At 49.2% G+C, this 27836-nt stretch overlaps 1 protein-coding gene across 4 annotated transcripts in view; it reads right to left on the minus strand.

The window, feature by feature from the left end:
* The window catches only part of DDX43 (DEAD-box helicase 43), a 267260-nt gene that overhangs the window by 234809 nt on the left and 4615 nt on the right, over positions 1 to 27836 (minus strand). For all 4 annotated transcript variants that reach the window (XM_033935444.1, XM_033935443.1, XM_033935447.1 and 1 more), the window contains exon 2: positions 13334 to 13389. In XM_033935444.1, coding sequence (XP_033791335.1) covers positions 13334 to 13389 — 56 coding nt within the window. The remainder of the gene's footprint in view (positions 1 to 13333; positions 13390 to 27836) is intronic.

Genomic DNA, 27836 nt, shown 5'->3' on the forward strand with positions numbered 1-27836 from the left:
TGTATAGCACTCCAGTCAGTGTTCCCTCTAAGCGGGCGGGTGTTGTGAGCAAACTTTTTTCACTGTGAGCTAAAAATATCGGGCGCCAGCAAGTTATGAGCCAAATAAATATGTTGTCAAGGCATCAGGCCAGCTTAAGTTCCAGGCCAGTTATGGAACTGAATTTAAGATTTGTAGGTTCATGGGGACATACTCTAGTCCAGTGTTCTTCAACCTTTTTACACCCGTGGACCGGCATAAATAAAATAATTATTTTGTGGACCGGCAAACTACTAAGACCGAAATAAAAACACATTTTCACCCAGTCTCCGCAAGCTCGGTCCCCACAAACCATCTGATCCCATCTGCACAAGCCTCAGTTATGATTTTATATTGAACGTATTTTATTAAAGTATAAAAAGAAACAATATTCTGTACAATTGTCATTTTATAAATATAAATATTCAGAGCAAGGACCAACAAAACCCCTGTCTCCCCTCCCCTTCACATATATCCCCTCTACTATCAAGAAAACTGAACAAGCCAAATTATTACAGAATGCTACACAGAAATATCATGCTAACAGAATACTGCAGTCAACACATGACAGGAATAGTATTAGGCTTTGCAGTCCCCAGTTATGTCTCTAGCAGGATATATATTTCAAATCTGACATATTGTAATGACAAAATAGAAATAAAATGATTTTTTTCTACCTTTTGTGGTCTCTGCTTTCATCTTCTTTCCACTCTTCCTTCCAGCGTCTGCCCGTTCCATCCACTGTCTGGCCTCTCCCCCTTCCATATGTATCTGACTTCTTTCTATGCCCCTCTCCCCTTTCCATCCAGCCTGTGCTTCCTCTCTCCTTTTTACATCATTCATTCCAGCTTCACTGCTTTCTTCATTTTTATCTCTCCTACACCAGATCTAGCATCTTTATCCCTCTCTCATTTCTCTGCTGACCCCCTTTCCAGCATCAATCTCTCTCTACTTTCTCATTCCTGTCTCTCCCCTTTCCCTCCTCTAATCTCCCTGCCAGCTGTTTCCTTCCTTTCTTCCTTCTCCATTCCCTCCTCCCCCCTATCCAACAGTAGCTCTCTTCCCATCCCTTTCCCTCTTCCCCTCCCAGCAGCATCTCTCTTTCTACCTCCCTCCAGGTGCAGTAGCAGCTCTCCCTTTATCCATCAGCTTTCCAGCCTCCAACAGTGGCTTCCTGTCCTTCCAGCAGCTCTCAGTACTTGCCTGCAGAAGTGATTTCCTTAGGCAGCCTTGGGTCCGTTGCCGCCTCTGAGGAAAGGGGAAGTTGCCAAAGTGAATCACTGCCCTGGTAAGTATAGAGCTGCTAGGAGAGGAGACAGCCACTGTTGAAGGCTCCCTGCACATTCGTGACACCCCCCCCCCAAGCCGGCAAAAACAGCTTTGCACTGCAGGCCCTGCCGCCCAAGACGAGCCGGAGGCCCCTATCCGCCGCATTCTGCACGTGGGCAGGCTTTCAGCACAGACGCTGCTGATGGCCCCAATCCACACGCTGCCCCCCACCGCGCACGCTGACCATCTCCCTTCTACTTGCAGCTTCCCCGCAGCCCTCTTCGGCGACTCGGCAGGGGCAGCGATCAAGACAGGCTGCAGACGTCGGGATCTTTCCTCTCTGAGTCCCGCCTATTTTGTTTCAACTTCCTGTTTCCGCATAGGCGAGACTCAGAGGGAATGCCCGACGTCGGCAGCCTGTCTTGATCGCCCGAGGCTGGGAGGAACAGAAGATTTCCGCGAAAACCACCAGGGCAGGAAATTTAACAACGTCCATCTTGCCGGCCCTGCGCGGACCGGCAGGAATTTTCTGCGGACCGGCGGTTGAAGAACTGTGCTCTACACTGTGTGCGCTGTGACGAGGAACTTGTGCGCTGCGTTGTAATATTTTGTGCGCCAGCGCATGCCAGCGCAGCTTAGAGGGAACACTGGAACTTCAGCACTGAAGTCTCTCAGAGCTGAATCCGCTTCACAATGTCGTTTTTCAAATCTTTTCCAAAATTTACTATTACCTCATCCTTTAAAAATATATCATTCACAACTGACTAAGGGCTGTACATTAGGTATTATGGCAGAATTGTTAACCATTGTTTTGCCGAAGCCAAACCGAGATTCCATGTTGGTTTCAAACTACAGGCCTATTTCTTTAATTAATGTGAATAGGAAAATCCTGGCTAAGTTATTGGCTCTAAGATAAGACAAGGCTCTCAATTATATGATTGGTATACACCAAACGGGTTTCGTTGCTCAAAGACATTCTTCAAATAATACCAGATTGGCATTTCATATGCTAAATTTAGCAAAAACAATGGATGATCTGGCCTACTCTGTTTCTTTGGATGCTAAGAAGGCCTTTGATCATGTAGAAAGGACTTTCATGTATCAAACAACTTTCATGTATCAAACAATGGATTGGTTTGGTATAAGATCCGGATTTATTCAAATGATTCAAACCTTGTATAATTCCCCTTCTGCCAGATAGCAATGTTACTTACCGTAACAGTTGTTATCCAGGGACAGCAGGCAGCTATTCTCACTAATGGGTGGCGTGATCCAACGGAGCCCCGATGCGGACGCTTCTTTGAAGAAAACTCGAAGTTTCAAGTCGCCCGCATCACGCATGCGCGAGTGCCTTCCTGCCCAGACCAGGGCGCGTCTCCTCAGTTCAAATAGCTAGCAGAGAAGCCAACCCAGGGGAGGTGGGTGGGACGTGAGAATAGCTGCCTGCTGTCCCTGGATAACAACTGTTACGGTAAGTAACACTGCTTTATCCCAGGACAAGCAGGCAGGTATTCTCACTAATGGGTGACCTCCAAGCTAACTTTAATGGGATGGTGGGAGAGTTGGCAACTTAGGAGAATAAATTTTGTATTACTGTTTGGCCAAACTGTCCATCCCGTCTGGAGAAAGTATCCAGGCAATAATGAGACGTGAAGGTATGAACCGAGGACCAAGTGGCAGCTTTACAAATTTCATCGATTGGTTTCGATCTGAGGAAAGCTACAGAAGCTGCCATAGTTCTGACCTTATGGGCTGTGATTTTTCTGTCAAGGGGAAATTCAGCCTGGGCATAGCAGAATGAGATGCAAGCCGCCATCCAGTTGGAGATGGTGCGCTTGGATATAGGACATCCCAACTTGTTCGGGTCAAAAGAGATGAAAAGTTGAGGAGCAGTTCTGCGAGGTTTGGTGCGTTCTAGGTAGAAAGCCAAAGCACGCTTACAGTCCAGAGTATGAAGGGCAGATTCTCCAGGGTGAGAATGTGGCTTCGGAAAGAACACTGGAAGAACAATGGATTGGTTGAGATGAAATTCTGAGATAACTTTAGGCAGGAATTTCGGATGAGTGCGGAGAACCACCTTGTCATGATGGAATACTGTAAAAGGCAGGTCCGCAACCAAGGCTTGGAGCTCACTGACTCCTCGGGCAGAAGTGAGGCCAATGAGAAACACCACTTTCCAAGTGAGATACTTCAGGTGAGCCTTGTGAAGAGGTTCAAATGGAGGCTTCATAAATTGTGAAAGGACCACGTTGAGGTCCCAGACCACTGGAGGTGGTTTGAGGGGAGGATTGACGTGGAACAGTCCTTTCATGAATCTGGAAACCACAGGATGGGCAGATAGAGGTTTCCCTTGCAGAGGCTGATGGAAAGCAGCAATTGCACTGAGATGGACTCATATCGAAGAAGACTTGAGACCAGAATGAGACAGGTGTAGAAGATAGTCCAAAACCGAAGACAAGGAGGAGTGTTGAGGCTCCTGATGCTGAGAAACACACCAAATAGAGAATCTAGTCCATTTTTGGTGGTACCATTGCCTAGTAGCAGGCTTCCGTGACACTTCCAGGACGTCCCTCACGGGTTGGGAAAACTGTAGAGGGGTTACGTTGAGAGGAACCAAGCTGTCAGGTGTAGAGACTGCAAGTTGGGGTCAAGCAGAGATCCCTGATGCTGTGCAATAAGAGATGGAAAAACTGGTAGAAAGAAAGGTTCCCTGCTGCTGAGTTGGAGTAGAAGGGAGTACCAAGGTTGCCTGGGCCACCATGGTGCAATCAGGATCATGGTGGCATGGGTTGATTTCAGCTTGACTAAAGTCTTTTGGATGAGAGGAAATGGAGGAAACGCATATAGAAAGAGATTCGTCCAGTCCAGAAGAAATGCGTCTGCTTCGAGGCGATGTGGAGTGTAGATCCTGGAGCAGAATTGAGGCAGTTTGAAGTTGTGGGAGGCTGCAAAGAAGTCTATCTGAGGTGTCCCACACAGAGCGAAGATGTGATGAAGGGGAATGGAGTTAAAAGTCCACTTGTGAGGTTGCAGGAGGCAACTCAAGCTGTCTGCTAAGGCATTGTCTGCACCCTGAATGTAGACCGCTCTGAGGAAGGTATTGTTGCGAATCGCCCAATACCACACCTTCAGAGCTTCCTGGCAATGGGAAGCCGATCCCGTGCCTCCCTGCTTGTTGACATAGTACATGGCAACCTGGTTGTCTGTGCGGATGAGGACAACTTGATCACGAAGGAGATGCTGAAAGGCCTGGAGAGCGTTGAGGATCGCCCTGAGTTCCAGAAGATTGATGTGGCACTGGCGGTCCGCGCTGGTCCAGTGGCCCTGGGTGAGGAAGCCGTCCAGATGAGCCCCCCAGGCATAAGTCGACGAGTCAGTCGTGAGGACTTTCTGATGGTGGGGGGTGTGAAATAGTAAATCGCTGGATAGATTGGAGGATAGCATTCACCAGCGCAGAGACTGTTGTAGAGCAGAAGTAACCTGGATAGGGTGCGTCAGAGGGTCGGACGTTTGGGACCACTGGGACGCCACGGTCCATTGGGGGATCCTCAGGTGGAGTCTGGCAAATGGGATCACGTGAACCGTTGAGGCCATGTGGTCTAGCAGGACTAGAGAATGACACGGGGAAAAAATCTGTCCCCGTCACCGCCCCACCATCCTCTGCACCGCCCCGTCACCGCCGATCCCTTCACCGCCCCGTCACCGCCATCCCTTTCACCGCCCCGTCACCGCCACTGCCATCCCATTCACCGCCCCGTCACCGTCCCCGCTGCATCCATATAAGCCTTTTTCCTTTCACTCCCTCCTTCCAATTTGAGCCGGGAACACTAGCGATCGCACGGTCCCCGCGGCCACTTCCTGCCTGCCCGGTCGATCCTGGTATTTGGCCGGCTCTCTCCCTTCTCCTCACCTTGGTTTGTGGGTTTTCTTTTTCGGCAACCTGCGCGCTTTCCCAGGGAGCCGCACACGCGCGGCTGCTCAGTGTTCGATCTTCTGCTCTGCTGCAACTTCCTGTTTCCGGTTGCGTCAGAGCAGAAGATCGAGGCTGAGCAGCGGCGGGTGTGCGCGGCTCTCTGGTAGCGTGCGGGTCGCCGAGGAGGAGGATCTGCGGACTGGGGTGAGGAGAGGGGAGAGAGCTGGCTGGACACTGGAATCGATTGGGCGGGTGTGAGCTGTGGGGACCGCGCGATCCTTCATGCCTCACTGCGGGGGACAAGACCATTCACCGCCCCGCGGGTGACCCGCAGCTAAAATGCGGTGGCCGCGGGTAAACCGCCACCGTGTCATTCTCTAAGCAGGACCATCATTTGTCTCGCCGGAATGGACGGGTGAGAGGACACTGAATGGCAGAGGGGAAGTAGAGCATTTATGCATGGGGGAGGAAGGAACGCTCTGAGTTGGGTAGTATCCAGGATCGCTCCAATGAAGGGGAGAGTCTAGGAGGGTTGTAGGTGGGATTTTGGGAAGTTTATCTCGAATCCCAGGTGTTGCAATAACCAAATGGTCTTCTGGGTCGCGAGGGCGACCCCCCTGAGACGTGGAATCTTTGATGAGCCAGTCGTCCAGGTAAGGGAACACTTGGAGACCATGGTTTCTGAGTGCTGCAGCTACCACTACCAGGCACTTGGTGAAGACTCTGGGTGACGAGGCCAGGCCGAAGGGAAGCACTCGGTATTGGAGATGAAGTTGTCCCACCCTGAATATAAGGTATTGGCGGGAGGCCGGATGAATGGGAATGTGGGTGTAGGCCTCCTTGAGGTCCAGAGAGCATAACCAGTCATTCTGCTCAAGGAGGGGATACAGGGATGCCAGGGTCAGCATGCAGAACTTTTCTTTGATCAAAAATTTGTTGAGTACCCTAAGATCCAAAATGGTTCACAGATCGCCCGTCTTCTTCGGAACAAGTACGTACCAGGAGTAAAACCCCTTGTTCTGTTGGTCCCGAGGGATCGGTTCGACAGCCCCCAGCTGTAACAAGGCCTGGGCTTCCTGAAGAAGAAAGGCGGTCTGGGTTAAGTTGGAAGGATATTCTCTTGGAGGATGTTCCCGAGGGATTTGGTGGAACTGAAGAGAGTACCCTTCCCTTACAATGGAAAGGACCCAGAGGTCGGAGGTAATGGTCGCCCATCGATGGTAAAAATGCTGGAGACGACCTCCGATGGGTGGATTGGTTGAAAAAGGCAGAACGACAGGCTATGTCCTCTTTGAGACAGTCAAAAGGGCCGAGTAGCCTTTGGAACAGTAGATGGTTGAGGATTTTGCTGATGTTTCTGCGAGTGCTGTCTCTTCACAGGCTGTCTGATGGATGGAGCCTGTTTGGGAGGGTAGCGACGCTGGTATATCAACAGTGGGCGTGATTTCCGGGAAGGGGGGGTGCAGACCTGGGCTTCGGACGCAGGATGGACTGGAAGGATTTCTCATGGTCCGAGAGCTTCTTGATTGCCGCCTCGATGGACTCGTCGAAGAGGTCGTTGCCAGCGCATGGAACATTTGCAAGCCTGTCCTGGAGGTTGGAGTCCATGTCGATGGTCCTCAGCCACGCCAGTCGTCACATAGCTACCGAACATGCTGTGGCTCGAGCCGCGAGCTCAAAGGCGTCGTAGGAGGACTGCATCAGCTGTACTCGGAGCTAGGACAACGAGGCCAGCGCCTCCTGGTACTCAAACTGGGCCCTCGGGTCCACGAAGGGCGTAAACTTCTGGAGTACAGACAAAAGGAATTCCAAATAGGTCGCGAAGTGGAAGTTGTAATTCAGAACTCTCGAGGCCATCATGGAGTTCTGGTAAACTCTCCTGCCGAATCGGTCCATGGTCTTCCCCTCTCTACCAGGTGGGACGGTGGCGTAGACCTGGGAGGGATGGGACCGCTTCAGTGAGGACTCCACCAGTAGGGACTGGTGGGAGAGCTGAGAGACTTCAAACCCTTTTCGGTGGACTGTGCAGGCACCTGGTGTCCAATTTACCCGGCACGGTGGGGATGGAATAAGGTGTCTCGAGGCATCGTGCGAAGGTCTGGTTCAGAAGCTTGTGTAAGGGAAGCTTAAGGGTCTCAGCGGGTAGTTGAGGGAGACGCATAGTCTCCAGGTATTCCTTCGAAAATTTGGACCCCGTATCCAGGGGGATGTCCATGTCATCAGCCATATGCCGGAGGAACGAGGAAAAAGACAGTTGATCGGTGGTTGCAGGGCTTCGGGATGGGCTCGATGAGGTCGAGGCCTCCGGATCCATTGAGGACAGGGCTCGAGATGGTGAAAGAGATCCCATCGTGTCCTCGAGCTCTGGCATCAGTGGAGGCGAGTACTCTAGGTATGCTTGCTTCCGATGAGGCGAGGCATGCCTGGACGAGTGCCTCGATCGGTGATGTGGGCTGCATCGAGAGGTTGGCCTCGATGGGCGAGGTGAGAAAGTCTTCGCTGAGGCCCCCAGGTAGTGAATGGGGCTGGAGGCGGTTGATCGAAGCAGGGGTGGTTACCGTAAAGGCTCGAACCCCGTCAGGGTGATCGGCTCCAAAGGGGGCAGTGGTAAAGACTTGGTGCTTCTTGCATCGAGGGAATCGGCTCCAACGGAGGCATTCGCAAAGACTCTGCTCCTTGCATCGAGGGAATCGGCTCCAACGGAGGCATTCGCAAAGACTCTGCTCCTTGCATCGAGGGAATCGGCTCCAACGGAGGCATTCGCAAAGACTCTGCTCCTTGCATCGAGGGAATCGGCTCCAACGGAGGCATTCGCAAAGACTCTGCTCCTTGCATCGAGGGAATCGGCTCCAACGGAGGCATTCGCAAAGACTCTGCTCCTTGCATCGAGTGAATCGGCTCCAACGGAGGCATTCGCAAAGACTCTGCTCCTTGCATCGAGTGAATCGGCTCCAACGGAGGCATTCGCAAAGACTCTGCTCCTTGCATCGAGTGAATCGGCTCCAACGGAGGCATTCGCAAAGACTCTGCTCCTTGCATCGAGTGAATCGGCTCCAACGGAGGCATTCGCAAAGACTCTGCTCCTTGCATCGAGTGAATCGGCTCCAACGGAGGCATTCGCAAAGACTCTGCTCCTTGCATCGAGTGAATCGGCTCCAATGGAGGCACTCGCAAAGACTCTGCTCTTTGCATCGAGTGAATCGGTTCCAGAGGAGGCATGGGCAAAGACTCTGCTCCTTGCGATGCATGCATTGTTGCCAGACCAGACACTCGCAGAGACACTGCTCCCTGTTGAGAGTGTGTTCCCCGCTGAGTCACTGGAGGCAGCTCGACCTCGCGGGAGGCCTCCACGTGCCCAGGCTGGATTCAGGAAAGAAGCCGAGGCCCCATCGTGGTAAAGAGCTTGATGAATTGCTTCTGTAGCATAGTCTGGAATGAGGCCGGCAAGGATGGATCCGCATCTGAAATGGGACCACCTACACGGGCCTCGTGCTCCCTCGTAGTAGTGTGTGAGTACTTGGACTTCGTCTTGGGCACTTTCAATACTACTGGGGGAATGGGCTGCTGGGCTACCTGACCTGAGGAGGTTGAGGAAGGCATCGCAGCAGGCGCTGGAGTCTGAGCCGGGATAAACGAGGCAGGCTTGATGAGACTCGGTGCCGCAGAGGTAGTAGGCTGTGGAGATGCGGATGATGTCGAAGGCGAAGGTCCCTTCATGGTCGACGGATCCGCCGAGGACTCCATGAACAGCGATTCCCACAGGACGCAACGGCGTTTGAAAGCACGTGCGGTGAGTGTGGAGCAAGGCCGGCATGATTTCGGGAGATGTTCAGGTCCAAGACACCGAACACAGCGTCGATGAGGGTCCGTTAGCGAAATCGCGCGCTGGCACTTGTCACACTTTTTAAAACTGGTGATAGGCCGGGACATAGGCCGAAAAAGTTCCGGTGCGAGATCGAAGCCGCGGGGCTGCGGCCACGTGGCCTGCCCGGTCGAACGGAATGAAAAATTTTTTTTTTAAAACAATAAAACGTCGAAAATTAGCGATTACGATCAATTAAAACCAAAACCGCGGACTTAGAAGGCACAAGTGAAGAAAACTGCGCAGAGAGACTTCTCAGCTCCGCGGAAAAGTAAGAACTGAGGAGACACGCCCTGGTCTGGGCAGGAAGGCACTCGTGCATGCGCGGTGCGGGCGACTCGAAACTTCGAGTTTTCTTCAAAGAAGCATCCGCATCAGGGCTCCGTTGGATCACGTCACCCATTAGTGAGAATACCTGCCTGCTTGTCCTGGGATTATATATATTAATAATATATTATCAGAACGTTTTTCTCTGAAGAGGAGAGTTAGACAAAGATGTCCCCCATTTCCTTTGCTTTTTGATGTTGTTCTGGAACCCTTGTTGTTGGCCATTCAGCAGGCAAAGGAGATACAGGAAATTCCATATGCAGGTCGAGAATATAAGGTTTCGGCTTATGCAGATATTTTGCTTCATTTGAAGAATCCTGAGTCTACCATACCGCATTTACTGAAATTGATTGATCGATTTGGTAAATTTTCTGGTTACAGAATTGTTATGCCCCTGGTTGACCAGGGCATGGCAAGTGGTCACTTTGGCCATTAGGTGTGAATCTTCATGTCTGCTTGCTTTTTAGCTGCAATCCTTGCCTTACATCTGTGCCAGACATTTAGGCAGCCTTTTCGTGAGAGCAAGTTGTTATCAGCTTGTGCCATATATCTTATACTGTTTCATGTCTTGCCGAGGGTGATGCTAAGGGAGGGTTCGAGCAGCGGCTAACATTCCATCTGTGAAAGTTAGGAGATAAGGGAGACACCTGCTGTTACTGCAGAAACAGCAGTGTCTGTGTGTGTAAGAGATTCAGCACTTTCTGTGCTATATAAGACTGAGAGTCACATCTTAGAATTTGAATTCAGCCACGGCCCTGGGAACTATGCACTGTACCGACCTATTGATCGCTCAAATTCCTGATCAGGATCAGGCGGAATGTGGCAGACATAGTGAAGTATTCTATTTGGTGTATATAGATATTCTCTGCTTATATCCTGTATATTATCTGATGTCTATCTGCATTATTTGGCATTATCTGATATTTATACAATAAAGAATAATATTACTCTGAAGCTTAGTTGGAAGTGACTTCTACATACCCTTGTTAGATAAACACGTGGCAGAACAGAGGATCTTCCATTAAATGTGCATTGTGTAAAAGGTTTAACTGATCCATTCCCATTCCTTTGGAAGGATGAGGGAATAATATATTTGGATATTATGATTCAAAGAACTTTGGAAGACACAATGACAGTAAATGAAAAGTCTTTATTGCTGAAAGTCAAAGAAATGTGTGAGCATTGGAACCCATTACATCTTTCTTGATAGGGGAGAGTCCAAACCATAAAAATGATGATTTTGCATGTGGTTCATTACCAAATGAGTATGTTACCGGTTTATTTTCAAGTTCCTTTTATAAGAAATTAAATGGTATTCTTACAAAATTTATTTGGCTGAGTAAACTGCTAGAATAGCTTTAGTATCTTTACAAAAATTACAAATCGGCAGGGGGAGGGTAAATTTTCCAAATTTTTATAGGTATCATCAAGCCTTCATATTGCGTCACGGTATGTATTGGATTCTTCCTGAACTCATGGAGAATCTACCGGATTGGCTGATATTAGAGAGTCACCTCATGTCCCCATTACGTCTGAGACATATTTTGAGTATCAACCTGCCTAGAATATATGACAATAGTATTCTTTTTTCCCACCTGGAATACATGAAAATGTATTAAGAATTTAACACTTATGCCAATACAACAATCCAGGTGTCAATCTCTATGGTTAAACTCCAAGATACAAATCGGTGAGTCTAAAATCCTCTGGAAACATTGGCTGCAGGCAGGCATATGTATGTGATTTCAAATGGGAAAATGCTAAATTTATTACAACTGCAAAACTCATTCGGCATATCAAAGTCTCAAGCTTATAAATGGTTGCAGTTGAAACAGGTCATTCAGAATGGGTTCCCTGAATGGTGCAACTTAAAAAAAATCAGTATAGCTTGCCGGGTCTATGTTTTCAGACAGATTTGCAAGGGCACCATGCTGCCAAGTGGTACAAATTAATATCTGAATATTTGAATAAAAAACCTAAAACAAGCCTAAAAGACATTTGGAGCATTGAGATAAAGCAGATTTCTTCTACCCAATGGCCACGGATTTGGACTTGGAGGATGAAATGTACAGCGTCAGCATCTATGAGACAAACCTGGTTCTTTTTGTTACATAGAATTTTTTGGACCCCAGTTCATTTACAAAAGTTGGACAGTTCAAAGTCTAATAGATGCTGGCATTGTCATCTTGAAGTAGGGACACTGGATCATTTGTTGTTTTATTGTTCCTTGATTCTCAATTTTTGGAAATCAATATGGGGACATCGATTCCATTGTCCTACGATGTGGTCATATGTGGGACATTGTTGAAAGCTAAAAATCCATTAGATAGGCATAAAAGCAGACTTATAATTATGACAGGGATTGCCATACAAATGATCACCAGGAATTGGAAGAACTGGGACAGGCTAAATTTTTCCTTTTGGTGGGGAACTTTTTGTCAATGTTATAGATATTAAAAAATGAATTTGGAAATATTGGGACATAATAAAATATTTTAAACATGGAGTCCATTAACGAAATTTGTTAATTCGGATTAATTGTATAAGCCTTCAATTTTTATTTGATTTGCACACACATCCAGGGAGGGTGGGAGAGGGAAAATATATTTTGTATTATTATTTGATTGACTGTAAGTGTTGTTTAAAGTATTACTTGTTTGTAAAATTTTTTGAACTTTGACTCGACTTGAAAATCAAAGAATTACAAAAAATAAAATGACCAAAATGATCTACGCAGAGAAAATGTTAATCATCATTTGTATTTGGGGGGTTTTCAGAGGCCAAGGCAGATGACTTTAAAATATGCAATGTCACCTCAGTAACAACTATACAAAAATAGACAAATATACCCCCTCCCCTTTCACTAAACTGCGATAGCGGGTTTTAGCGCAGGGAGCTGCGCTGAATGCCCCTCGCAGCTCCCGACGCTCATAGGCTCCCTGTGCTAAAAACCACTATCGCGCTTTAGTAAAAGGGGGCCATAGTGCAAAATATAGACAGCAGATATAAATTCTCAAAACGGACACATTTTGATCACTAAATTGAAAATAAAATTATTTTTCCTACCTTTTTGTCTGGTGATTTCATGATTCTCTGGTTGCACTTCCTTCTTCTGTAAATCCAATATTTCTTTCTTTCTGCCCCCTCCCTTTTTCTTTGTCTCTCTTTTTTTCTCTCTCTCCCAGCCAGACAACGATTGGCTGGCCCCGAACTTCCTCCCCGACGTCAGAGAAGTTTTGTGTGTCCAGCGCTTGTACGCGCTTGGCCTGGTTCGGGGAGGCAGGAAGAAAAAGATTGCAAAGGCAACGCGATCGACTCGCTTGCTTTTGTGATCTACTGGTCGATTGTGATCGACCATTTGGGCACCTCTGCACTAGATCATAACAGCTGAACATTATAATAAAACAAAAAACTTAAACCCTTCTTTAAACAAAAAAACAAAAATCTAGTTAGCCTGCTGTTATCTGATTTCCAGTCAGTGATTCCTCAACTTGTTCAGAAGGAATCCCAATCAGTCAAGTTTTCAGGATATCCATAATGAATATACATGAGATCAATTTACATACACTGCCTCCTTGGTATATAAATCTCTCATGAACATTTATTGTGGATATCCTAAAAACCTGGCAGGTCGGGTTCCTCAAGCCCTAAATGAACCTTCAGCTATGTACCCTTCACCCTATCCCCCACAGGCAGCTGAAGACCCTAATTTCAGCCACAATAATTCAACATCTTGCCTTTTCTCCTCCACTCCCACCCCCTTCCTGCTTTTGTGATAAGGCAGGGAGTGGGGTCAGGAGGGACACCTGGGAAACAGATAAAGGGGAACATTATGACCCACAAAAGCAACTGCCTACTTTGTCTAGTGATAGGGACAGTCCTTGTACTTATAAGTTGCCATCCTAAGACAATTTAAAACAGTTAAAAAAAAAAAAAAAGTGCACCTGTATTTTAGAACCGGAAGAATCTTCTAGCTCTCTTATTTTAGATCCTCCACGACCTGTCAAAACATGAATGGAACACACTGTGAGCTGAAGAGTCATCAAGACTCAAAAGAAATCTGGAAACTACTACCAAAATATCTTAACAGGTAAGATTTTTTTTTTTTTTTAACTAGCAAATCCATTAAAATTTCAGCCCCAATCTGCATATGCCACCAGGGTATCATTCACAGATCCAGAGAAAAATCTCAAGAACTGCATAATGGCAACTCCTAGTGGCAAGATTTTAAGTACCAGAAGAAACCCTGATGTATGATGTCTTTATCACAAATTCAACCAACGAAAGATTAGGTTCTTACCTTTGCTAATCTTCTTTCTTGTAAATCCTCACTTTATTCCAGGACCAGTGAGTTATTTCCCTCCTCTCACCAGGGATCTGTAGGAAGCCTCAACACCTTAAAGCTTTTACCCCCCTCCCTCTCACCCCCACCTCTCATACCACTAAGCATGCTTCTGTGTACTCGTCAGTCTTAAAGCAGCCAGGAACATCTGCAGATAAGAACAAGAGAGAGAGGAACGGGGAACTCCCTGACAAGCAAATCAATTGTGCTCATATAAACAAATGCAAGAACAATGCAAATGAATAACAGGTTATGAAACATGGAAAACCTGAACGACAAAACAGTGTTAAAGGGGGCACCTAGGGCCTCCCCAAATTAAGTGCTAAATTCAGTCTGATGGTACTCCTCAGCATGGCCTCAGTTCAGATAGCTAGCAAAGAAGCCAACCAGGGGAGGTGGGTAGGTTACAAGAATATCTACCTGCAGTCCCTGGATAACACCTGTTATGGTAAGAAAACAGAAATCCAGCTTACCAGTACAGCACTTGTAAGGCAGACCATTGGCAAATCAGCAAGAATAGGGCGGGTTCCTGGAATAAAATGAGGATTTACAAAAAAGAAGATTAGCAAAAGGTAAGAATCTAATCTTTTGTTCTTGTACAATCCCACTTTATTCTGGGACCAGTGAGACGTAACAGAGCAGTCCCAAAAATTCAGGATGGGGCTGATGAGCCTGCTGTCAATACAGAGGAATCAAAAGTGGGCATCCTGCTTGGATACCACACCAATCCTGTAAAACTTGGTGAAGGTATGCAAGGAGAACGATGTAACAGCCTTACAAATCTCATTCAAAGACACAACCGACAACTCTGCCCAAGAGGAGGAAACTCCTCTGGTCGAATGAGCCTGCACCTCGGTGGGGGGGAGGGGATTCTTCCGGTAAACACGTAAGCCGCAGAAATGATCAAGCAAATCCACCTGGAAATGGTAGCCTTAGAGGCTGACCTACCTTTGTGAACAGGCCCCACCAAAACAAACAGGTGGTCAGAGAAACGAAACTCATTGGTAACTTCCAAATACCGCAACAAGAGCCTGCGCACATCGAGCCTGCAGCACCCAGTCCTGTTCCCTCGAACCCAAGGAAGCAAATGCAGGAAGCCGAACTTCCTGATTCACATGGAAAGCAGAAACCACTTTCAGAAGAAAGTAAGGTATAGTATGCAGCATCACTGCGGAATCCGTAAAACGCAGAAAAGGATCCCTGCAGGACAGAGCCTGAAGCTCCAAAACTCTCCAGGCTAAAGTAATAGCCAGAAGGAAGACCGTCTTTACCGTGAGATCTATCAAAGATGCCAGCTACAAAGGCTCATACAGCGGATGAGCCAAAGAGCGCAGAACCTGATTTAGGTTCCATGTTGGATAGGGAAAATGCAAAGGAGGCCCGAGTTTTAATGTGCTCCGTGAAAATGCACCACATCCAGATGAAATGCTAAAGAGCCCCACAGTGAAGGAGGACCCAGCAATCTGAACCCGGAGCAAAGCCACTGCAAGACCCTTCTTCAGGGCATCCTGCAGAAACTCCAGGACTCGAGGAATCAAAGGAAGAGAAAGCACAGTTACTTACCGTAACAGGTGTTATCCAGGGACAGCAGGCAGATATTCTCTACATGTAGGTGACATCATCCACGGAGCCCCGTCGCAGACAGCTTTTCAAGCAAACTTGATTGAAGATCTTAAAGTTTGCTAGTGCTGCACCGCGCATGCGCGTGTGCCTTCCCGCTCAGCTAGGGGGAGCGTCTCCTCAGCATGGCCTCAGTTCAGATAGCTAGCAAAGAAGCCAACCAGGGGAGGTGGGTGGGTTACAAGAATATCTACCTGCAGTCCCTGGATAACACCTGTTACGGTAAGTAACTGCGCTTTATTCCAGGACAAGCAGGCCGCATATTCTCTATATGTGGGTGACCTCAAAGCTAACCAGAATGGGACGGTGGAAGAGTTGGCAATTTAGGAGAACAAATTACGCAAAACTGACTGGCCGAACTGGCCGTCGCGCCTGGAAAAAGTATCCAAACAGTAGTGCGAGGTGAAGGTATGAACAGAGGACCAAGTGGCGGCCTTGCAGATCTCCTCAATAGGCATGGACCTGAGGAAAGCTCTGTCTTTATGCCCCGTGACCCGACCCTGTAGCAGGAGATCAGCATGAGCGTAGCAGAAGGAAATACAAGCAGCTAACCAGTTGGACAAGGTGCGCTTGGAGACAGGACGCCGCAACCGATTCGGATCAAACGATATGAAGAGTTGAGGAGCCATCTGATGAGCTTGAATGCGTTGCAGGTAGAAAGCCAACGCCCTCTTACAGTCAAGAGTGTGTAGTGTCACTTCTCCAGGATGAAAATGAGGCTTAGGAAAAAACACAAGAAGAACAATGGATTGATTGAGGTGGAAATCCGAAACCACCTTAGGCAAGAACTTAGGATGAGTATGAAGGACCACCTTGTCATGATGAAAAACAGTAAAAGGCAGGTCTGCAACCAGAGCTTGCAGCTCACTGACTCTGGGGGCAGACGTGAGGGCAATCAGGAACACCACTTTCCAAGTGAGAAACTTCAAAAGAGACTTATCAATGGGCTCAAAGGGAGGTTTCATCAACTGAACCAGGACCACACTCAGATCCCAAACCACAGGAGGAGGCTTGAGTGGAGGATGGGCATTGAAAAGACCTTTCATAAACCGGGAAACCACCGGATATAGTGAGAGTGGTTTCCCATCAAGCGGCTGATGAAAAGCAGCAATCGCACCGAGGTGGACTCGAATAGATGTCAATTTGAGACCAAACCGAGACAAGTGCAGCAGATAATCCAGCACGGAAGACAAAGAGGCAGACAGTGGCTCCATGCGATGCTTAGCACACCACACAGCAAATCTAGTCCATTTCTGGTGTAGCACTGGCGAGTGGAACTCTTCCGAGAGGCCTCAAGAACATCCTGAGAGAAACGGAAAAAGGGAATCGCGTCGAGAAGAACCAAGCTGTTAAGTGCAGAGACTGCAGATTGGGATGAGCAGTAAACCCTGATTCTGAGACAGCAGAGAAGGAAACACAGGCAGAAGCAGAGGCTCCCTGACACTAAGTCAAAGCAGAAGGGAGAACCACAGCTGCTTGGGCCACCGAGGAGCTATCAAAATCATGGTGACGTGGACAGACTTGAGCTGGACGAGAGTCTTCAGAATCAGAGGAAATGGAGGGAACGCATAGAGGAACAGGTCCGTCCAATCAAGAAGGAAAGCATCCGCCTCGAGACGGTCCAAGGAGTAAATCCTGGAGCAGAAACAAGGCAACTTGTGGTTGAGGGGGGAGGCGAACAGATCTATCTGCGGAGTTCCCCATCGAGCAAACACCTGCTGCAGATTGGAGGAGTGTAGTGTCCATTCGTGTGGCTGGAGAAGGCGGCTCAATTTGTCTGCCAGGCAGTTCCGCTGGCCCTGGATGTAGAAAGCTCGGAAGAAGATGTGACGTATTGCTCAATCCCAGATCCGTAGAGCTTCTTGGCAAAGGGACAGGGACCCCGTACCCCCTTGTTTGTTGATATAATACATCGCCACCTGGTTGTCTGTTCGAACCAGAACCACGTGATCTTGAAGCAGATGACGAAAGGCTTTCAGAGCATTGGAAATGGCCTGAAGCTCCAGCAGATTGATGTGACAGCGACGATCAGCGCTGGACCAGAGACCCTGAGTACATAGACCATCGAGGTGAGCCCCCCAGACGTACGCAGAAGAGTCCATTGTCAGGACCTTCTGCACAGGAGGCACGTGAAAGAGAAAACCTCTGGAATGATTGGAGAGCATCCACCAGTGGAGAGATCGTTTCAACAAAAGGAGTCACCGCAATGTGTTGAGAGGCGGGATCCCAGTCTTGCCTCCATTGGGACACCAGGGTCCACTGAGGAACTCAGAGGTGAAGCCTGGTGAAAGGAGTCACATGAACGGTGGAGGCCATGTGCCCCATTAGGATTATCATATGCTTGGCCGAAACTGTCGACAGAAGGGAGATCCTCTTGCATAGATGAGCGAGGGCATCCTGTCGAGACTGAGGCAGAAAAGAGCAGAGGCGAACCATGTCTAGCACCACTCCAATGAACTGCAGAGACTGAATGAGACACAACTGGGACTTGGGGAAGTTGACTGAAGGAATATAATAGTCCATTGGGTCACTGCAATAACCTCCGGCCTGGATGGCGCTTTGATGAGCCAGTCATTGAGGTATGGGAACACTTGAAGACCCTTGGGGAGGATGCGAGTCTGATAGGGAGAACTCGATACTGTAGATGGAGATTCCCCACCCGGAATCTCAGAAATCTTCGAAAGGCCGGATGAATCGGAATGCGAGTGTAGGCCTCTGAGATCCAGTGAGCATAGCCAATCCCCTTCGTCCATCAGGGGATGCAAGGAGGGAAGAGAGAGCATGCGGAACTTCTCCTTGACCAGAAATTTGTTCAACGCCCTTATGTCCAGGATAGGGCCAAGGTCCCCGGTCTTTTTGGGGATTAGAAAGTACCGGGAATAGAACCCGGTGCCTGTTGACACAAAGGGACCTCTTCCACCGCCTGGAGGCGAAGGAGGGCTTGAGCCTCTTGAAGAAGAAGGGGAAGTTGCGTCCTGTTGGAAAGACACTCTCTTGGAGGCAGGTCTGGAGGAATCCTCCGGAACTGAAGGGAGTAACCTTCTCGAATGATGGAGAGAACCCAAAGGTCTGAAGTAATCAACTTCCACTGGTGACAGAACAGGCTGTGATGGCTTCTGATAGGTAGAGGAGAAGGCTCGTGGACGAATGGGGGGCGGCATGCTCAAACCAGGATAGTCAAAAAGACGGCGCTGGTTTTGCCGTCGCAGGGGCCTGAGGCTTTTGGGGGGTCCTCTGCTGCTGCTGACGCTGGGGCGGCGGGCGTGAAAACACCGGCGTAGACTTCTGCGGATAGTGCTGGGTGGCAATTTGTAAGATTTCGGGGAGGAGCCTTCTGCTTCGGTCTCACCAGGGAGGCGAAGGAGCACTCATATTCCGAGAGGCGCTTGGTAGCCACCTTGATGGAGTCATTGAAAAGCTCGTTGCCCAAGCACGGGAGATTCGCCAGACGGTTCTATAGGTTCGGATCCATATCCACTATCTGCAGCCAGGCCAGGCAACGCATAGCGATCGCAAAGGCCGTGACCCTCGAGGACAACTCGAAGGCATCATAAGTAGCCTGGAGCATATACATGCGAATCTACGACCGCGTATCCTGAAGCTGGCGGAACTCCGAGCGGCGGTGGTCAGGTAAATCATAGTGGAAAGACAGCATGGATTTGACGCAGTGCTTGAGATAGGATGTGAAATTGAAATTGTAATTCAGGACCCGGTTGGCCATCATCGAATTCTGATATAGGCGCCGGCCAAACTTGTCCATAGTACGCAACTCTCTGCCCAAGGGCACAGCAGCGTAGACTCTGGAGGGGTTAGATTTCTTCAAAAAAGGACTCCACCACCAAGGACTGGTGGGAGAGTTGAGCCTTTTCAAACCCCTTACATGGGACCGTCCGATAGTAGGACTCCCATCTTGGACCTGCTTACATTGGAAAGTTGGTCCTCAACCTGGCAGCTAGGCTTCAATGCTAAGAAATGTAAGGTCATGCACCTCGGAAGCGGAAATCCATGCAGGACGTACTTCTTGAACGGAGAAACTTTAACTAGGATTTCAACAGAACGAGATTTAGGAGTAATCATCAGTGCAGACATGAAAACTGCCAATCAAGTGGAGAAGGCTTTATCTAAGGCAAGGCAGATATTGGGATGTATCAATAGAAGTTTCGTCAGCCGAAAGCCTGAAGTCATGATGCCGTTGTACAGGGCCATGGTGAGACCTCATCTGGAGTACTGTGTGCAATTCTGGAGGCCACATTACAGTAAAGATGTGCGCAGAATTGAATCGGTTCAGCGGACGGCCAGGATGATCTTGGGGCTCAAGGGTCTCTCGTACGAAGAGAGACTGAACAAATTGCAGCTCTACACTCTCGAGGAACGTAGGGAGAGGGGAGACATGATCGAAACATTTAAGTACCTCACGGGACGTGTCGAAGTGGAAGATGATATTTTCTTTCTCAAGGGACCCTCGGCCACAAGAGGGCACCCGCTCAAACTCAGGGGCGGAAAATTTCATGGCGACACCAGAAAGTATTTCTTCACAGAGAGAGTGGTTGATCATTGGAACAAGCTTCCAGTGCAGGTGATCGAGGCAGACAGCGTACCAGACTTTAAGAATAAATGGGATACCCATATGGGATCCCTACGAGGGTCAAGATAAGGAAATTGGGTCATTAGGGCATAGACAGGGGGTGGGTAAGCAGAGTGGGCAGACTTGATGGGCTGTAGCCCTTTTCTGCCGTCATCTTCTATGTTTCTATGAATAGCATAAGGCGTCTCCAAATTACGGAAGAAGGTCTGCTGTAAGACTGGGTTCAAAGGGAGACACAGAGATTCCCTCGGCGGATAAGGAGGTTTCATCTCTTCTAAATATTCCTGGGTATACAGTGGTGCCTCACACAACGAACTTAATCCGTTCCAGGAGCAAGTTTGTTATGTGAAACGTTCGTTGTGTGAAACGCGTTTTCCCATAAGAATACATGTAAAACAAAATAATTCGTTCTGTAGCATAAAATATGCTAAGGTGACATAAAAAAAGATAAATTTTTGGTTACTATTTTTATTTAGATACATCTAAAAACATAATTGTTTTTTAATACAACACACATTTTTTAAATTTAAAGACAGACTAAGTAGAGTCTAATTTTACAGTGAGAGAGGGCAGAGTCTCAGCGGCAAAAACTGGGACTTAACTGTTCATTTTTTTTTTTTTTTCTACCGTGTTTCCCCGATGATAAGGCAGGGCCATCAAATAAGACAGCCCCCCCCCTTTTTAGAAAAAAATGTAAAATAAGGCACCCCCCCCCGCAAATAAGCCACCCACCGATACCTGCGCTTACCCGAATCGGGTGGTACGGTGGGTGACTCCGTGTGGTCCCTGGCACCCCCGACACGATCGGGGCAAGAGGGAGCTCAAGCCCTCTTGCCCCCCCGACTCCCCGACACGATCGGGGCAAAAGGGAGCCCAAGCCCTCTTGCCCCGCCGATTCCCCAACTCCCCGACAATATCGGGCCAGGAGGGAGCCCAAGTCCTCCTGGCCACGGCGACCCCCTAACCCCACCCTGCACTACATTACGGGCAGGAGGGATCCCAGGCCCTCCTGCCCTCGACGCAAACCCCCCCTCCCCCCAACGACAGCCCCCCCCAAGAACCTCCGACCGCCCCCCCAGCCGACCCGCGACCCCCCTGGCCGACCCCCACGACACCCCCAACCCCCTTCCCCGTACCTTTCTGTAGTTGGCCGGACAGACGGGAGCCAAACCCGCCTGTCCGGCAGGCAGCCAACGACGGAATGAGGCCGGATTGGCCCATCCGTCCCAAAGCTCCGCCTACTGGTGGGGCCTAAGGCGCCTGGGCCAATCAGAATAGGCCTGGGAGCCTTAGGTCCCTCCTGGGGGCAGGGCCTGAGGCACATGGTCGGGTTGGGCCCATGTGCCTCAGGCCCTGCCCCCAGGAGGGACCTAAGGCTCCCGGGCCTATTCTGATTGGCCCAGGCGCCTTAGGCCCCACCAGTAGGCGGAGCTTTGGGACGGATGGGCCAATCCGGCCTCATTCCGTCGTTGGCTGCCTGCCGGACAGGCGGGTTTGGCTCCCGTCTGTCCGGCCAACTACAGAAAGGTACGGGGAAGGGGGTTGGGGGTGTCGTGGGGGTCGGCCAGGGGGGTCGCGGGTCGGCTGGGGGGGCGGTCGGAGGTTCTGGGGGGGGGGGCGGTCGTTGGGGGGAGGGGGGGTTTGCGTCGAGGGCAGGAGGGCCTGGGATCCCTCCTGCCCGTAATGTAGTGCAGGGTGGGGTTAGGGGGTCGCCGTGGCCAGGAGGACTTGGGCTCCCTCCTGGCCCGATATTGCCGGGGAGTTGGGGAATCGGCGGGGCAAGAGGGCTTGGGCTCCTTTTTGCCCCGATCGTGTCGGGGAGTCGGGGGGGCAAGAGGGAGCCAGGCGGAGAGAGGGCAGTTAAGCGCAGTGCCTGCGCGGAAAGATGCAGCTCTGGCGACTTCGTTGTGTGAAACGAAGTTCGTTGTAGGGAGCAAGACATAAAGTTCGTTGTGCGCAGCGTTCGCTGTGCGAGGTGTTCGTTATGCGAGGCACCACTGTACTTGGATTCAGACTGGAGGTCCAGCGGAAGAGCCTTACCCATGTCCACCACGAACATCGTGAAGAAGGACGGCTTGGCAGAGGAGCACTCCTCCAGAGGCGTTTAGGATTACGACCTCGGGGCAGCTGTAAAGGAGGGAGAAGCTTCCCTCGAGTATTGCGCCGGGACATCAGTGTCCAAAAGCATAGACACTGAAGAAGTTCTACTAAGAGACAACGGGGGCGTCGAAGAATACTTGCGCTTAACTGTTCTGGAAGGCATGGACCCCAGGGTCCGAGGAACGGGGAGTAAGCCTCGGAGAGCCCAGGGGGGAAGAGATCCCCAGACGCGGCAGCAAGGAGGGAGTCCTCGACACGCCTCGACTCGGAGACCGAGGAGGGACGGAAGACCGTCGTGGCCGACCGACCGACTCCCGGTGTGCCGAGGCCTCGAGAAGCCTCGAGGCTCTGGAGACCTACCCCGTCGAGGAGGGGAGTCCCTCTGCCATTTCGCCGGCAGCCGCTGCGAAGACGAGGCACGCCTGGAATGGTGCTTCGATCGAGGTCGGGCGGCTGAAGATGCCTGTCTCGAGGGAGTAGGGGAAGAGTCACTTGAGAATAACTGGCGGGACTGTCAGTGCTTGCCTTGGGAAACCTTGTCGCAACACTCAGGCTAGTGGACAGGGAGCAGGGTCGAGGCTAGGGCAAGCTGGGTCAGGACAGAGAAGAGCTGCGTGGTCAGGATAGCTTTAAGCATGTCCTCAACATCGGCACCGAGACCATTGGATCTGGCCGGACTGGTGCAGCAGTGTGCTCCAAAGAGGGCGACCTCGAGGTACAGTATTCCCGTTTTTTGGAGGCACGCTGAGCAGGAGGTCTTGTCGAGGCTGGCAGGCTTGCACTCACTGCCTGGGATGCCAGGGACTCCATGGAAGGCTTCTTCAGTAGCAGCACTGAACCTGAAGGAGGAAGAGGAGACTTATCCGAGGCCGAAGCCTTGGTAGCCGGAGCAGTCGGGACCTTCGAGGTCGAGAGGGATTTGCTCGGGACCGATGCTTTCGAGACCGAGGCTAAAGTCGAGGTCGGGGTCGAAGCCTTATCAGCTGATTGATCCATGACGTCAAAGAGCTCGGTGATCTTGGCCCGCCGCCGAAGAGTCCGCGGCTGGAGAGAGGCGCAACGCGGGCAGGAGTCGGTAGGATGGTCAGAACCCAGGCACAGGATACACCAACGGTGTGGGTCAGTAATAGAAATCACCCGACCGCACTGTGTGCACTTTTTAAACCCGGTAACAGGCCGGGACATAGGGAGAAGATGTAGCCGCGGCCGCACGAGGCCAAGCGGCCTAATGATAAACGGGGCTCCCCGGTCGAAGACGTTTGAAGAAAAAAGAAACAAAGTTTGTAGACACGTTGCACAGCGACTCTGATCAAAGAAAAACAACAAAAGAAGCCACGGTGCAGGAAGGCACTTAGATTCGAACACAGAGAAGAGAGACAGGGCTTTCAGGCTCCGCGGAAAACTAAGAACTGAGGCCACGCTGAGGAGACGCGCCCCTTAGCTGAGCGGGAAGGCACATGCGCATGCGCAGAGCAGCACTAGCAAACTTTTAAGATCTTCAATCAAGTTTGCTTGAAAAGCTGTCCGCAACAGGGATGACGTCACCCACATGTAGAGAATATGCTGCCTACTTGTCCTGGGATAAAGGTCTTCCTGTCTGAGGGCGCACCAAGCTTGGTAACACTTCCAAGTAGAGAATGACAAGGTGGCAGTTATCCATGGCTAGCCACGGGTAACCTGCCAAAACGATGGGGGGGGGGGGGGGAAAGGGCTCATTGCGGGCACGGGGACAAGGCCATTCACCGCCCCTTGGAGCTGTTTCTTGTATGACTAGATGAGTTATATTTATCTCTTTTTTTTTGTTGTTGTTTAAATTCACGCAGAAATAAATGGTTAGATTGAACCTAATGACTTCATTAACGCATTTCCCTTTTTCAAACCTCTATAGCAGTGGTTCCCAACCCTGTCCTGGAGGAACACCAGGCCAATTGGGTTTTCAGGCTAGCCCTAATGAATATGCATGAAGCAAATTTGTATGCCTATCACTTCCATCATATGCAAATCTCTCTCATGCATATTCATTAGGGTTGGGAATCACTGCTCTATAGCATTTGAAAGAGGGAGCATATCTAATTATTCACTTCTAGAATTGGATACTTCTTAAATTTAGTAAAACGGAAGTCATATTGAGCATTAGAAAATAATAATAATCTAATAAAAATAGTACACATTTAATTTTTCCCACCACAAAATTTCCCTGTCCTGCCCCACCCGACTACTTTTTCATGCCACCTGGCAGGAAAAAAATTCTGGGGCGAACACTGAAACATAGGGCTCCTTTTACGAAGGTGCGCTAAGTATTTTAGCGCATACACCAGATTAGCGCACGCTGAAAATCTACCGCCTGCTCAAAAGGAGGTGGTAGCAGCTAGCGCATGCGGCAATTTAGCGCACACTATTCCGCACGTTAAGGCCTTAGCGTGGCTTTGGAAAAATAGCCCATAGTATCCTAACAGTGAGGGGGGCGGAGAAAGCTCACATGCCCCAGCTGAGATGATAGTCAGCAGTGCAGGATCAATGAAGTAGATCCTCCCGGCAAGATTTTTAAAGCCCCAGCAACCAACGAAAAAACAGGGGGGGGGGAGCAAACTCACACTCCCCAGCTGAGATGATACACAGTAGAGAATGACACGGTGGCAGTTTACCCGCGGCCACCGCATTTTAGCCGCAGGTTACCGCCGAAAACGGGGAAGAAAACTAGCAGTCGCTGCGGCGACGGGGACAAGGCCATTCACCGCCCGCGGGGCGGTGAATGGGTCTTGTCCCCGCAGTGAGGCATGAAGGATCGCGCGGTCCCCGCAGCTCACACCCGCCTGCCCAATCGATTCTAGTGTTTAGCCAGCTCTCTCCCTTCTCCTCACCTTAGTTTGTAGATTTTCTTTTTCGGCGACCCGCACGCTATCAAAGAGCCACTGCTGCTCAGTTTCGATCTTCTGCTCTGACGCAACCGGAAACAGGAAGTTGCAGCAGAGCAGAAGATTGAACACTGAGCAGCCGCGCGTGTGCGGCTCTTTGGGAAAGCGTGCAGGTCTCTGAAAAAGAAAGCCTGCAAACTAAGGTGAGGAGAAGGGAGAGAGCTGGCTAATCACTACGATCGATTGGGCAGGCGGGTGGGGGCTGCGAGGACCGTGCGATCATCCGTGTTCCCGGCTCAGACTGTAAGGAGGGAGTGAAAGGGAAAAGGATTCTGGGCCAAGGTGATGAAAACGGAAAGAAAAACCCACAGCAGGAAAGAAAGGGAAGGACAGGCAGGTGAGCCAGATGCTAGAAGCAGGGGGGGGGGGAAGAAAGAGGGAAAAAAGCTAGATGGGGTTGAAAAGAAGAGACACACTGGTATGGAAGAGGAAGATAGGGGAAATTTGGACATAGGAAGGTAACAGAAAGAGGGGAAATTATGTGCATGGGGCATAGTGACAGAGACAAAAAGGGGACATGCCATGGGGATGGTATATGGACACAGGGGGGGGCAATGGCAGATACATAGGGGAGATATTAGAAAAGTATATAAAATCGTACCCGTTTGAGGCTTTTATGTATGCAGCGGTGACGGTGACGGGGCGGTGAATGGGGTTGCAGTGGCGGTGACGGGGCGGTGAATGGGGTGGCAGTGGCGGTGACGGGGCGGTGAAGGGAATGACGGTGACGGGGCGGTGCAGAGGATGGTGAGACGGGGACGGGGCGGTGACGGGGACCAATTTTTTCACCGTGTCATTCTCTAATACACAGTCAGCTATGCAGGGTAGATGAAGTAGCTGCTCCCGGCAAGATTTTTAAAGCCCCAGCGATCAATAAAAAGAGGGGGAGGGGCGGAACAAAGTAGGAGAGCTTTCAGAAGCAAGTCTTTGTTCAGCAAATATTTTTGGGATCAAATGCTTCATTTATCTACTTGATGAAAAATTGTCTCGTGACCCAACCTTTGCTGTTTGCCCTCCACATCACATGGAGTTTGCTTTTTATGCCATTCTGTTTCTTGAAACCTCGTGACTTTTCATTATGATAACACTAGTAGAGGTTTGAGTTTTAGATCCCCACTAGAATTCCTAGAATAGAGTAAGCATGTCCTTCATTGGTTTGTGGCCTGGTCATGCCTTCTCCTCTTTTGTGATGTAGGTTCTGCTCTGCATTTTTCCAAAAATGTCCGTCTCATTACAGTTAAAAAAGTTGCTGGGGAATAAAACCCTCGGCCTCTACATAGTTTGACAAATTTATCAGAAGCCTTTTTATTAGCATTCACTGCCTCACAACACTATGGATGCAGATCCTCTTTTTAAAAATGATGAAACCAGCTGTGGCTGGCCTTAAAAACTTCAACAAAGTCATCACTCGGTCCCAGTTTGTTTTTCAAAAAATTGGCATGCACACTTTCACTTTTTCACATATCATGGCTTCTGATACACCGTTACCCGCTAACTGCTTCTCGTTCACCCAAATTAATAACAGCTTTTCAACTGCTTCGTGTTTGGGAATGCTGCTTTGTTACTGCTTTAACTCGTTTCACAAATCAGCCTTTATCGCTTCTTTATTCAAAATGATGGTGGAGACCATCGTTCTTGGCATACTGTATTCTCTAGCACAGTGGTTCTTAACCTGGGTTCGACCGAACCCCAGGGGTTCGGTGAGTCAGTTTCGCGGGTTCGGTGGAGGTCAAAACACACCTTCGACTCATATAGCGCGCAATCCTTTTTGAGGATGCTGGACATAAAAACGAAGAAAAGGAACAGACTTTGTTGTGAAAATGACATGAGAGTGGCACTTGCCAAGGTAAAGCCGCGCATTTCTGAACTGGTCTCTGAGAGGCAACAGCAGAAGTCACACTGATTTGCAGTAAATTTCATTATTATGTTATTATTCGAAATATAGGAGAACTTTTTTGTTTTCAAAATTGATATTTTTTCCCTCACTGTATACCTATGTTTTGAATTTGTAAAAATCATATTTTATTTTTCCAATAAAGAAGGGTTAGGTGAACACGCATATGAAACTGGTGGGGTTCAGTACCTCCAACAAGGTTAAGAACCACTGCTCTAGCAAGATCAGTAATGCGAATACCGCTCTCTTATTTGCCAATTATTTCTTTTTTTTTGCTCACTGGTGGTGCAAAGTAATTTTCTTTTCTGCTCAGTGCCATCACTGATCATTTTCTTAGGACACATGATGAGAAAAAAAAACTAAAAAAACTAAAAAATGAACACAGCAGCTAAGACAACAAGGGGATGTGCACATGGAAACAGCCAATGGGCTCCTTTTACAAAGCCGCGCTAATTTGCCGCGTGCGCTAGCCACTACTGCCTCCTTTTGAGCAGGGGGTAGATTTTCAGCTAGTGCGCGCTAATCCAATGCATGCATCAAAACTGTTAGCGCGGCTTATTAAAAGGAGCCCAAAGTGTGGTGACTCCGAGTCACAAGGCAACCAACACTGACAAGTTGTAGATTGTGCATCAAATACCGGGACAAAATTTCTCTCATTAAAATGCATCGAGTACCTTCACCTCTACTGTAAACCGTTTCAAGCGTATAGAAAACTGAATAAATAAAATTTAGCTCTTTAAAGATTGGGATAAAATAGAAATTGTAGGCTCATTGATAACGACAGTTTGAATTAAAACAAGCAAACTTTATTAACTAGTTTCCACAGTGTAAAACCCTTTCCCCTCATACTTTTAAAAACTTGAACTTTCTGCCAAAGGTAAATGTAACTGTCATAGCCTACCTACAGCATTAACAGATAGCCACTAGAAGGCACAGCAAGGTCAATTTCAGTCTTCATTTATATTTATCCTAATTAGAATCATTGACAAGA

The sequence above is a fragment of the Geotrypetes seraphini genome, chromosome 3 (genome assembly GCF_902459505.1).
Source record: "Geotrypetes seraphini chromosome 3, aGeoSer1.1, whole genome shotgun sequence".
In the NCBI taxonomy this organism is placed as follows: domain Eukaryota; kingdom Metazoa; phylum Chordata; class Amphibia; order Gymnophiona; family Dermophiidae; genus Geotrypetes; species Geotrypetes seraphini.